General features: G+C 40.7%; 1 protein-coding gene across 1 annotated transcript; it reads right to left on the bottom strand.

Moving 5' to 3' along the window:
- On the bottom strand, positions 1–8316 carry sars1 (seryl-tRNA synthetase 1). The gene is made up of 11 exons (XM_057827717.1): positions 8123–8316; positions 7161–7231; positions 6992–7072; positions 5418–5576; positions 4931–5074; positions 4702–4857; positions 3999–4220; positions 3792–3921; positions 2724–2881; positions 1182–1311; positions 1–756 (listed from the first exon to the last, which is right to left on the bottom strand). The coding sequence occupies exons 1-11, from the start codon at positions 8256–8258 to the stop codon at positions 614–616; spliced, it is 1530 nt and encodes a 509-aa protein (XP_057683700.1). The 5' UTR covers positions 8259–8316; the 3' UTR covers positions 1–613.
- Between the last annotated feature and the right edge of the window lie 4525 nt (positions 8317–12841).

Raw genomic sequence — 12841 nt, 5'->3', positions numbered from 1 at the left:
TATATGTCCTGTATTTAATATTATGCTTACAGTAAGAGCCACTTAATTGAATGTGATTCTCAGATACATACCGCATGTTCAACAGTGACATGATGAAACAAAACAAAGGAAAAGGCAACATGACAGTAATTCAGAGCCTAAAATAAACAGTTAACACTCCCGAAATTGACAAGATAAAACTTCTGATTGTTGTGACCGTTTCAGCACAGGCAAAAACCTTGTAAGGATTTTTATTCACTATATTTTTGGTCGAAACAGAGCAGCTGAAGACTCTGGCAAGCGCATATTTTGCTCTAGACTAGTGTTTCCTTATGCTACATAGCGCTCACAAAAAAAAAAAAAAAGTTAGAGATGATAATGATTTACCGGTAGTTTGTCTTAGGCTCGGAATGTGAATGACTCCTTTCATAAACGTCTGCGACAGCTGAAAATATACAACACTGTTCCATTTGCTAATTACGGTAAACGTTGACTGAATGGAACCACCAAAAGCATTGTGGAGAAACCAACATTTATAGGTGCCAGCTTGATGTGTTTTCCGATCTCCGAAAAAGGATTTGGTGTTGTAACAAAAGGCTCAATTACATTAATAATTAATTCCATAATTTCATTTCTAGGAGTCATTAACCGACATCGCCTCCATGGTGTCGTTGAGGTTCTGATCTCCTGCCTGTTTATTCTTCTGTTTCTTTGCCTTTTTGGACATCTCCTGGTCGATGGGCGCTGGCTTGACAAACTTGATGATCTCGTTCATGCCTTGATGGATAAACAGTGGAGACAAGTGAAAAAATGTGGTATTACAAATCTAGAGCAAAATGTATTTTGGTCATCCTCTTCCTGTAAAGTCTAACCACTATTTTGCAAAACAGTCAAATAATAAGGTTAGTTTCCTCCCAAAAAGTTGCAAATAAATTTGCAAACGCCGAACAGCGATAATGCGGGAGTCACCTTGAACAAATCCTATTTCACAATTTTATCAAAAACAGTCTAATGTCACAGTTGTATAATCTTTAGCTTTCCCTCCATGATATTAGCTTCATGAAGTTGCACCAGTCATTCTAACATACGAATGGGCTGTCAGGTTCACGTGGAGGAGATCCAAAATAATTTGAATCAAAATTGATGGTAGTATAGAATTTCTCATCTCAGTAGAAAAACTCTAGGTTGGTTATTTTGCTTACCAGGAGGCATGAATTCCCTGAGCTTCTCTGGAATTATGATGCCCTCTTCTGTTTGGAAATTCTCCAAGATGGCACACATCACTCGTGTAGTGGCACACATTGTGGCATTAAGCATGTGAACAAACTCTGCCTGGGGAAATAGGGAAACACAGGAAGTGTTTTGAGTGAACAGCCACATAAGATGCTGCCCCCCCCAAAAAATCCTTGAACAACCAATTAAATTTGATGCTAGAAAATACCAAGGAAGAGAGCGCTTTCCACAATGACAAATTGTTCAAACACAAAAATGCAAGAGAAGAGAATGCCGGGTCATCTAAGCTCCATCACATTCAAATATATGATCCAAATGGAACAAAATCTTCAGTTTTTTATCCTTTAAAAAATAGTCATTTTTACCAGAGCAAGGCCCTCCGCTCCCGGCCGTTTTTCTGGATTTTGACTGATTTTGCAAGGCCCACAGAAAATCCTGTTCTATTGCTATATAAACATGGAACCCACCAAAAGAAAGATTAGACTCCCTTCTTTCAGCAGGAAAAAAAGTTCCTATCTTTTTCCATTCTTTAGAAATCAGCATTAGAAAATAGCTTAGTTTGAGCAATTTTCAAATTAAGTTTGACTTTAACAAAGCTATTTTTTGCATTAGTTACATCCCAAACATCTGAATGTTTTCCTTTTACAAAATACCATGAACAACCAGACAAATAGAGCTTTTGATAGCAAAGTAACAATTTATTCACACATGACTACTAAAAGATGACGGTTTGTCACCGAGATGACGCCGTTGTCGCCACGTCAGCCATGCAAACTTTTCCCTTATCGTTGTCTGTCTCACAAAGATGGATTATTTTTGCGTTTCTGCGGGGTCTGCTTGGCGAGCCGCTGCACTGGGGGTCTCACTCGTTTTGCTCGGTCGTCCAGCGCCTGGCCTACCAGGCGTCCTCTCGGTTGTTTTGTTCGGTCGGAGCGCCGCCTGGCATCATGTCGCCAGCGCTCCGACCATGCTGCCCGGCCGTTCACTGCTGTTAAATCGGGTTGCTTGGTCTTACAAAAGGCGCTACTGCCCTCCAGTGGCCAGTTTTATTGCTTTAAAATGGGTTTGGAGCGTTGTTCTTTTTTTCTCAGATACAGCGGAAGGTATATATGCTTCTCATTAAAAAAAAATAAAATAAAATAAAAAAACGCAAAAGACACATAAATACGTTTTTGGGACAGTGAAGCATTTAAAAATAGAACATATTTATACGTTTCTGGGAGCAAATGAGTTTATTAAATATGGAACTGTAGATGTATTGGCACACTTACATGCCCTAACCTTTAATTTTCAGGTTTAGAATTGTCACACAGATTGAGATGTTTAAAAAAAAATTTTTTTTTAATTTAAAAATTGGCCCGAAGTCACACCCTTTGTTGGTTGCTGCCAATTAGTTTAATGGCTTCAACATGACCTCACTGATGCTCACGTTAAAACTACTTTATTCTGTATTCCTAGCAGCAACAAAAATCAAAAAGAACGATCTTATATCGGAGTTGCTGCACTCTCACCTTGTCCATCATCTTCTTGGTCTGCCCGTAGCGGATACGCAAGCGTCTTGCTTGGTAGTCCGTGCAGTTAGAGCAGGAGACCAGCTCCCGGAAAGCACCAGAGCCCGGGAACCAGGCCTCCAGATCCAGCTTTTTACTGGCGGCATGATTGAGTGCACCTGACGATGAACAGAAACGGGTTAACATTAATTCAAATGGACTGAGCAAGATCCTTATAGTTTACGAAAAAAAATCACTAATTTAGTCATTAATTTGTTGATGTTATACTGTTTAAACTTGTTTGCCGTTAAAATTATGTTACAATATTTTGTTTTGGTTTCTGTACAGCACTTTGTTGCAGCTGTGGTTGCTCACAGGCTATGTTCATACTGCAGATCTAATGCATGAATCCGATTTTTTCGTGTTTTTCCGACTCGAGTAAGGCATTAACTTGATGATCTGAACGGGACAAGTCGCATAGAAGTGGACCATTTCAAATCCGATCTGGGTGACTTTTGTATGTAATTTACATCTGATCTAGGCCACATTTTTCCAGAATGTCACGGCGGTCTGAACTGTCAAGTGCGCATGCGTGATACTTAAACGGTCTCAATGGACAAAGGCAGTCTGAACGGGCACACCAAAAAACAGATGACAAAAAATCGGATTTGTGCATTAAGACCTGCGGTATGAACCTAGCCATAAAGTGCTATACAAATAAGCCTGAGTAGAGTATCTGAACAAATCCACTAATGTGTGTGCTTAAGCTTGGCTGTTCAGTCTGCCAATTTAGAGACATTCAAGCTATAGTTCTCATTTAAGGAGGTAATTTCTTGAAATAAGAGGTCATAAAAGTTAACTATGCCTTGACATATGATTGCTCCAATTGACTAATTAAACTTTAATCAAATTTAAGACCTCTTATCAAATTATATGGTTTCAATATTAAGATTCATTTTCGTAAAATCAAATTTAAGACTTTATGAGGATCTGAAAATAAATGAAATAAACAATTTAATAGATGGTCTTAAGTGTGACTACAATCCACTGTTGAAAAAATTATCAGACGTGGGAAGAGGTCAGACATACCTGACACGATGTTGACGATGCGATAAGGAATACCAAGAGACTGGTAAAAGTCTTCTGCGGTCCCGATCATTTCGTCGAACATCTCCCAAGATTTACCGTCGTGTGGCGAGGCGTAGACAAACTGCTCAATCTTAGCAGAAGAAAAAGACTTTACATTTCCTTGCTCCTTTTAAAGGGCCACAACACGCTTGGCCTAACAGAGCCAACCTTTTCAAACTGGTGCACCCTGAAGATGCCACGTGTGTCTCGGCCATGCGAGCCCACTTCCTGTCTGAAGCAGGTAGAGAAACCACCAAAGCGTATGGGCAGGTCCTCGGGCTTGAGCCACTCTTCCCTAAGAAATGCTGCAATGGGCTGCTCAGAAGTAGCAATTAGGTACTTCTCGTCAATGGAGTTGTCGTCTGCTCGCTCGCTGCTCTTACCGATAACCTACACAGAAGCACACAGGGCGTGAATAAATAAGACAATCAAAAAATTTTAATTAATGTAATTGTAACTATTATTATGTATTTAATATTATTTCTTATCTTACTAGGCATTTTAATGAACTTTCTTAACTTGATTTAGTCTCTACTTGAAAGCAAACATACCAGGAAAACATTTGTAAAACTTATTTTCAATTTTGCCGTCAAGGGGTTCAAGTTATTTCTCTCAATTGTTGTGATCAAAATATTTGAAATTTATAAAACCAGTTAATTGGAGGTTCCAGTTCATTTGAAATGAAAAACTTTTTAAATCAGATTTTGCATGGGTCCCCCTCCATCCTTCTGCCCAGGGCTCGCCACGTACACACCAGGAGGGTGAGCGCCAAGTAAACCAAAGTGCAGTGCAAAAAGACCTTGAAATGTGCATCAGTTAACATTTTTGTGGGAAACAAGTTTTACATGTTACTCTTCATTCAGTCATTCACCTTGTAGAGCTCTTCATCAAACTGGCTGAGCTGTGCGACTTCCTGCATGACTTCTTTCCTCATAAAAAAAGGTGTGTACAACATGGTGTAGTTCTTGTTGTACAGGATCCTCATAGCATAGTTGATTAGAGCCTGTTCCAGGAACACTAGTGGACCCTGAACAGATTGGGAGACGGTAAGAAAAGGGGGACAGTCTGTCAGCATTTGATTGCACTCCTGTTTAGTTTACCTTCAAAAAGTAGCCTCTACTGCCAGCCACAACGGCTCCTTTCTCCCCCTCAAAGCCGTCAATCATGACCACCAGGTCAACATGGGAGTACTTCTTCTGGACGCTGCAGTCACCCCATGTACGTTCCACCTTGTTATCAGCATCCTGCAAGCAGAGCAGTGAAATCATTTGACACTTCAGCTGCAATGAAGGCTAAATTTTCATCAATCCATCCATTCCAATTTATAATGCTTATCCTCACTTAGTTTACAATTTTTACTCTAAATGGCACTTTTTAGTTTTGCAAGAAAATTAATTCAGACATCAATTATTATGTAATTGAACCACCTGGGTCTTTAACCTTGATTAAAGTATTTCAACATGGCTGCTGGTGAATTACTGCTGTATCAATGAAAACTATGGAAAACTACAAAACAGGTCTGGAAAGATTTAAATGCACATGTGTTTGACTAATACACATACAGAGTAACTTCTCACCAACACCCACCTCATCGTTGCTGATGGGTACTGACGGGTGGAGAAGGTTGCCAATCTCCCTCAAGTATGAGAAGCGTTCTGCCTCTAGCTTCAACCGCTCACTGTCAGTTTTCACCATGGCCTCATCCACAAGCACCCGCACCTTCTTGATCTGTGTCACTGTTAGGCCCTACACAGACAGAGGAAGGAAGGAAAGAATGAAGCAAAGAAAAAAAAGATGAAAAGTGTAGAATTTAACTCAGTAAATGTATTGTTATCTGCATATTTATGAAGATGTAGTTCTGAATTTTGCTAGATTTTGAGATGTCAGAAAAAAAACAATGCGTCTCCTTCATGTACAAGTGTGAACAAGTGCACACTAATGTGTTTACACCAGTGTTGGGAAAAAACGCCGTTATAAATAACGCCGTTACATAACAGAGTTATTTTTTCAGTAACGGGGTAATCTAATTTTTTCCGCCGTTACAACGCAGTTACCGTTACTGATGGTCAAAAGCGGTGCATTACTTACTTTGAATAAATTGAGGCAATTACCAGCTGTAGCGAGTCTACTCTGCTCTGTTTATTTGTCATCCAAGACTTGGGGTGCGTTCAGGTTCATGGCAATGAAAATAGTAAACACACATAGCCTACCTTTGCAAGAACGATGGAGTTGCCGTTTGATACGGTCATAATGTGCAGGTCCTGCACCCATTCGCAGCAAAACTGTTCGTAGCTTTGTAGCGATTGTAATTTCGGAATCGCTGACGAGTTTAGTAACATGCACCAAACAATAAATACAGCAGAATGTCCATTTCACGTAATTGTTGAAGCCCGTCGACTTCTTTACTCCATTTGTCTTCGGATTGCTGGTAAGGGTCAACATTGTTAACATCCTTAAGTTTGATCACATCTCTGTTCTTCGCCTTAGTAACGAGTTTGTCTCTTTATCGAACTGGCAAGTTAAAGTTTAATGTCCCGCGAGCCAGACCTGCTTCCAATATGGCTGTGTTGTTGTTAAATCTCACGTGAGCCCCCATTCTGTGACGTAAACACTTGAGCCTAATAGCGCACGTACTTCAGAGCCGGTGTTTTCACACACAAACCGGAACAGCGCCTGCGGCAAACACACACACGCAAAACAGATGCAGAGGGATATGATGGCAGCGCATTCAGAGGAAAATTTGTCCTTTACGAGGTGGAGATATGAACACTATTTCAAGTTGGTCGAAATTAAAGGAAAGAAAGTGCATGTAAAGTGTAATTTATGTCGACATCTGTGGTAAGCAAGTCAAATCTGTTTTTTTTTTTTGCACTTCAAGTGTAGGATAAATCTGTTGCTGGTGAGGTGTAAATATTACAAGTTTCTATAACACAACTACCTGTCTGTTCTTGTCTATTCAACTGACTCGAATACTGCACAGAAAATTTCAAATTCTTTGACATACAACAACTTTTTAAAGTAACGGAAATAGTTACTTTCCCTGGTAACTAGTTACAGTTACTAACTCAGTTACTTTTTGGAAGAAGTAGTGAGTAACTATAACTAATTACTTTTTTAAAGTAACGTGCCCAACACTGGTGTACACACTAATGACCACATACCGAAAGAGTGTCAGCGGTAAGCGCCTCCAGATTCTGTGCTGCTTCTGGGATAGTCTCATCCGCCCCAATCGGTTCCTTCCTCTTTAACGACACGTTATACATTTATAAACAAAAATCGCTTACAATAACTTTTACAGAAATTAGCAGTACATGGGGCGACTTCCCATACCTTCATTTTCTCTCCAATACTCTTGCTGCACAGGTTTTTTGCTTTGTTGAGGTTGTCTGCAGTGAAGCGGCCTGTTTGAGATGTAGAAGACAATGAGCGATGGATCAATGATAATACATTTCTCATGTGTAGCAATGATGACACTGTGTTGATCACACACAATCATAATGTACAGAAGAGTGGACCAACAAAGAATGTGACAAATTTTGCTTGTTTGCAGTGTGGGTCACAGTGACACGCGTGGAGGAGTGAGCCAGCTGCTGGGCGAGGTTGTCAAGCGACTCGCCAATATTGCATCAGACTGCGTAGTACTAGCCGGCGAAGCTAAACCAATGCAACTCTTCCATAAAGCGATATATTTCAAAGAGAAGTACAGTAGCGTGTTGGTCTGGCGATTTCTTATTTCACGTTATAGATATCCACATAGGTAACATTAGCGTTTGCCTGTACGGCTCACTTTACTGAGTGAATGAGGCTAAAATTAGCACGGTAGCGTGGTAGCGTATGCAGCTTGACATGTTATATTAAAGACTGCTGAAAAGTGTCACGACTATCTTCAAATGACCAGTCTAACACTTGAACTATATACAAGACGTCATTTTTGGTGGGAATGAACCCGCCCAGCCAAAATATTGTCATTGTGAAATCCTAATTAGTGCCACTGCAGCCTTGTGTTAACTGCAGTCGGTGCACGTGAAATAAAATTTAAAAAATGACTCAACAACATTTAGTTTAAGGGTTTCCAATTGCATTTTGACACCGAACAGTGGCAATATTCCGATATTATCTGTTTATTTTTTTAATTAACCATTAACACTTAAACAACTGATAGTATGGTCAAATACTGCAATCACTGAAATCACTAAAGGACTTCAGTCTCACCGGTGCTACTGACATTAGCATCAGTGGCTAGTATTAGCTCCAGTGACTCAACGAGCAGGAAGGGATAGTGAACTTCTTACACTTTCTCCATTCTGTATCCGCAGCGACCAACTTGTCGACGAGCGTGACATCTTTAAACCGCTTCCTTTGAACCTCACGGACGAGTTCTGGATCGCCACCTTTGTCGGTTCGAAACAGGTCCAAATCAAGCACCATCTTTGCACGCTGTCTGAGAAAGCCGGAATGGGCTCCCCAGCGCCTCTAGTTGACAGATTATGGTACTCGAGCGCGTCAAATGAAGTTTCACATTCAAGTAGCATTCAATAGCTTCGCCCTCTAGCTGGTTCATGGTCTGAGGAAAAACTCATGTGACAACATTTTTTTCATACAGTCATCAGAATCTTCAGGTACATTTTACAACATTCTATCATCCCACAGTATCACAAAACTCATCAATAATGTATTTATTTATTTATTTATTTTTTAAATTTATTCAAGATGAGGATATGTCATAATTTCTGTTTACATCAAACAGTAGAATACCTAGTATGAATGACCTTCATGTGAAAAACGGTTGCTCAAACAATCTAAATACAGTCATGTAAAAAAATTAGGACACCCATTAAATATTCAGTTCTTTATTAAGAAATGTTCACATATCAATGTCTGATCTTGTTTTTCTTTTTCTCTGGAAAAGAGTGATTTAATTACAGGTAAACAACAAAAAATAACATTGTTTTACTCATTAAACCAAATATATCAACAAAAATGTATATTCTAACTGAGGAAAAAGTTAGGACACCCTACCACATGATCACCAGTGCAGGGGTGGCCAACCATGGTCCTCGAGAGCCGCAATCCAGCTTGTTTTCCATGTCTCCCTCCTTTAACACACCTGAATCAAATGATCAGCTCATCAGCAAGCTCTGCAGTTGCCTGATAACAATCCTGATGATTGGATTAAGGTGTGTTGGAGGAGGAAGACATGGAAAACAAGCTGGATTGCGGCTCTCCAGGACCAGGGTTGGCCACCCCTGAGCTAGTGTTACCCCCTTTGGCTGAAATAAATTCAGTGAGACGCTTTTTGTATCCATCCACCAGTGTTTGACATCAGTCTGAAGAAAGTTTACCCTGCTCCTCAACGCAGAATACTTTTAACAGTGACTGACTGTTGAAGTGAGAGAAAACAGCATGATGAGATCAAAGGAGCTGTCTGAGGCCTTCAGAAAGAAGATTGTAGACGCTTATGAGTCTGGTAAGGGATTTCAAAACATCTCAAAAGAATATAAAATCTGCCATTCCACTGTCTGGAAAATAGTCTACAAGTGGAGGACATTCAAAACAACTGCCAACATGCCCATGTCTGGCCGTCCAAGCAAGTTAACCCCGAGAGCAGACCACAAGATGCTAAAAAAAAAGTCTCCAAACACCCTAAAATGTCATCACGAGACCTACAGCAGGCTCTTGCTACTGTTGTGAAAGTGCATGCCTCTACAATCAGAAAGAGACAACACAAATTTAACATTCATGGGAGGTGTGCAAGGAGGAACCCTTTGCTGTCCAAGAAGAACATGAAGGCCAGACTGAAGTTTGCCAGAGTGAATGCAGACAAAAACCAGGACTTCTAGAGTAATGTTTTTTGGACATATGAAACTGAAATTGAATTATTTGGACACCAGAACAGAGGACATGTTTGGCGTAAACCCAGTACAGCATTCCAGGAAAAGAACCTCATACAAACTGTGAGGCATGGAGGTGGAAGTGTCATGGTTTGGGGATGCTTTGATGCAGCAGGACCTGGCCAGCTCACCATCAAAGAATCCACCATGAATTCTATCGTGTATCACAGGGTTCTTAAAGAACATATGAGATCATCTGTGAAAATGTTTTAAAGCTGAGGCAAAACTGGACTTGCAACATGACAATGACCCAAAACATACCAGTAAATCCACCAAGGACTAGCTGAAAAGAAATGGAGAGTCCTGAAATGGCCGAGTCAAAGCCCAGATCTTTATCCCATTGAGATGCTGTTGGGTGACTTGAAACGGGCTGCAAGTGCAAGAAACCCTTCAAACATCTCACTGTTGAAAGTATTCTGCATTGAGGAGTGGGGCAAACTTTCTTCAAACCGATGTCAAAGACTGGAAGATGGCTACAAAAAGTGTCTCATTGAAGTTATTTTAGCCAAAGGGCGTAAGAAAGACATTGATATGTGAACATTTCTTAATAAAGAACTGAATATTTAATGTGGTGTCCTAATTTTTTCACATGACTGTATGCACAGCAAGAATTGTAGACGAAAAAACTGTGATAATCCCAAAAAAAAAATGTAAAAACACAGAAAGTCACGCAGCTCACAGGTGCTGACATTTTGGGACAAATGTGACGTCACTTATACCTTTACAGTGGGGTTATAACTGGCACTCCTTTATGCCAGAGGTCATTTACAGAAAGCTCACAAGGATGTGTCAGAACGCCACTAAAGGCTGCGGGTTTATCAATTTTGAGCTGCGAAGCAAAATAAAATGGCGGATGAAGTTCCTAACTCAGATATGTCGAGATTGTCTTTCTCAAGTCCTCTTGGAAAGCAAAAATTAGCTGCAGGCCAAGTTTGAGCTGAGCTGGGATGACTATAGACCCTACCCACCGACGTCACAAAATCACGTGCTCGCTGTATGGTTCCGCACCCTTGCCCGTCATTTTGTGTCTGTATTATCAATGGTCTCAATTGATCGAGCAATTTATAATGCATTTCATGGAAGACCCGGTGCTTTCGGATGCCGTAAACTCACTTGATGCGTTGCATAAAAGGCGTTATGTGGAAAAGCTTCAGTTTATCCATTCGCCAGATCCATATTTGATGCCTAAATCGATGTTTTTCGACCCGCTGTCTCCGCCGTATTTGCCTGACATCTGCTAGCTACCCTGATATGTACAACTATCTTGTCCACACAAAATCAGCCTATTCTCACGAAAGTTTGAAAAACTTTAAGAGCTTGGAGGCTTATAAATACTTCGTCGCTGGTTGGGTGAAACAGGTCCTCGTCCACGAAAATTCGGCAGGAATCTATCTTGTGCTTGGAAAGGTGAGTTACGAAATTTTCAATTCAAAATCTTTTGTTATTGCTAACATCCACTGTCAAGTCTAATGTATTTCATGTCGTTTGTGAATGGAGTTAGGGCTTTTAATGTTTATATGGTTTAGCGATAGCACTCTCACTACATACATACGTGTATGTTGTCGGCGATTAGCCTAGCAATGATCTTAATTGTGGTTGTCAGCCCAAAACCCTCTAAATATATATTAAAAGCATCTTACCAGATATAAAATGACTACTACATAATCTGTGGTAATCGTTTGGAGCCCAGTTTTCTCGTCGAATTGCAGCAGCCCATCTCGCTCTCTTCTCTCCGGGTCTCTCGGAATCCGGTAGAACTTCAAGTCTCTCCGTCTTCTCCGTCTATCTTCTCTGTTATTGCAACCGACCGCCACACACGCCTTCACCATTTTGATTATTAATGTTAACGAGCAGAAAAACACGTCGTAAATAGGAGGAATGTACGTAGCCGTAACAGGTAAACATGATGTGTTGACGGACAATTGGGCGGCACCAGTCAGGAGGAAGGAGTTGTGACGTCACGTGGGTAGGGTCTATAGGATTTAGCGTCTTCAAAATCAGCCGGAAGCTAAACATTGTGGCATAGGCCTACTGGCACACTCAGTGGCACAGCGTTCTTCTTCTATGTCATTTCTCGTATCAAATTTATGTATGAAACGACAATACACTAAATAACTGGGAGGACAGCAGAGCAGCAAACTGAAAGCAGCAAATACGCCACACCAAACATAACCGTGGCAACATAGATCAACTTACATAATATTTCACTTTTCTTTTGATTATTTCTTCGATAACAATCTGAGTATGTAAAGAGTATTTAAGTGACAACTCGCATGTAAACAACATTGCCATTTCAATAGCCTAGGAGAGTGTAGGTGTAAATGAAATCATAAGCAATGGCAGACTATCTGAAATACTCGCATTTGATGGGCTAAAACAGTTCTGGCACTTAAAAATGTCTGCCAACAGCAATTTTGTCTATTTCCTGGAAACATTGGCCTTTTCTTGACATTTTTCGCCTCAATAACGCAGCAGAAAAATGAAATTCTTTAAAAAAAATTTTTTTTTTACAAATTGTTAAACAAGCTTCAAGAGTTGGAGTCAAACGTATGCATTTACTGATAGCAATTGCTGCAAGAGCCGCTGATTGCCTACAGGCTTTCCGGGGCCGCTACCCACCACCAGACGGCTGTTGCACTCGCCCAGCTCTGCTGATGAGAGTGATGCTTCTCCACGCGTTCATAAAGCCACACTATCATGGCAGATGAGTTCTGTTGGCATGTGAAACATCTAAAGCAGTACTTTTCAAATAGTGGGGCGGCCCCCCTCAGGGGGGCGCAGAGCAATGCTGGGGGTGGCGCGTGTGACCTTGGGGAACATATTTTTTTGCCGTACTAGAATAAAGTGTAATAGCACATCCACTCAGTGGGTGGCAGTGCCGCTCTCATTTTCAGCATGTGCGCAGTATTTTTGAACCAAACAAGAGCACACAGCAAAGAGCACCGAAGATATGAAAAGTTAAGACAAGGAAATATGACGAAGTGTATGTAGCATTTGGCTTGGGCTTTTAGTACAGCGGGAGACGAGGAAAGACCAGTCTGTTTACTTTGTCTAAAAATGTTCGCAGCGGACAGCAGGAATTTTTTTTTTTCAGCGAAAACGTGCCGAATATTGCCAACA

Source organism: Corythoichthys intestinalis, chromosome 2, assembly GCF_030265065.1.
Source record: "Corythoichthys intestinalis isolate RoL2023-P3 chromosome 2, ASM3026506v1, whole genome shotgun sequence".
NCBI classification, from domain to species: domain Eukaryota; kingdom Metazoa; phylum Chordata; class Actinopteri; order Syngnathiformes; family Syngnathidae; genus Corythoichthys; species Corythoichthys intestinalis.
The sequence above is the reverse complement of the archived record's forward strand: the minus strand, read 5'-3'. Positions and strand labels throughout refer to the sequence as shown.

Excerpts from the sequence above, each read along its gene's own strand:
- sars1 (XM_057827717.1), bottom strand. The coding sequence starts at position 8,258 with ATGGTGCTTGATTTGGACCTGTTTCGAACCGACAAAGGTGGCGATCCA. Across the intron at positions 1,312-2,723 it reads CCAAGAAGATGATGGACAAG|GCAGAGTTTGTTCACATGCT; the intron begins GTGAGAGTGCAG and ends CTATTTCCCCAG. Across the intron at positions 757-1,181 it reads CAGGGAATTCATGCCTCCTG|GCATGAACGAGATCATCAAG; the intron begins GTAAGCAAAATA and ends TTATCCATCAAG.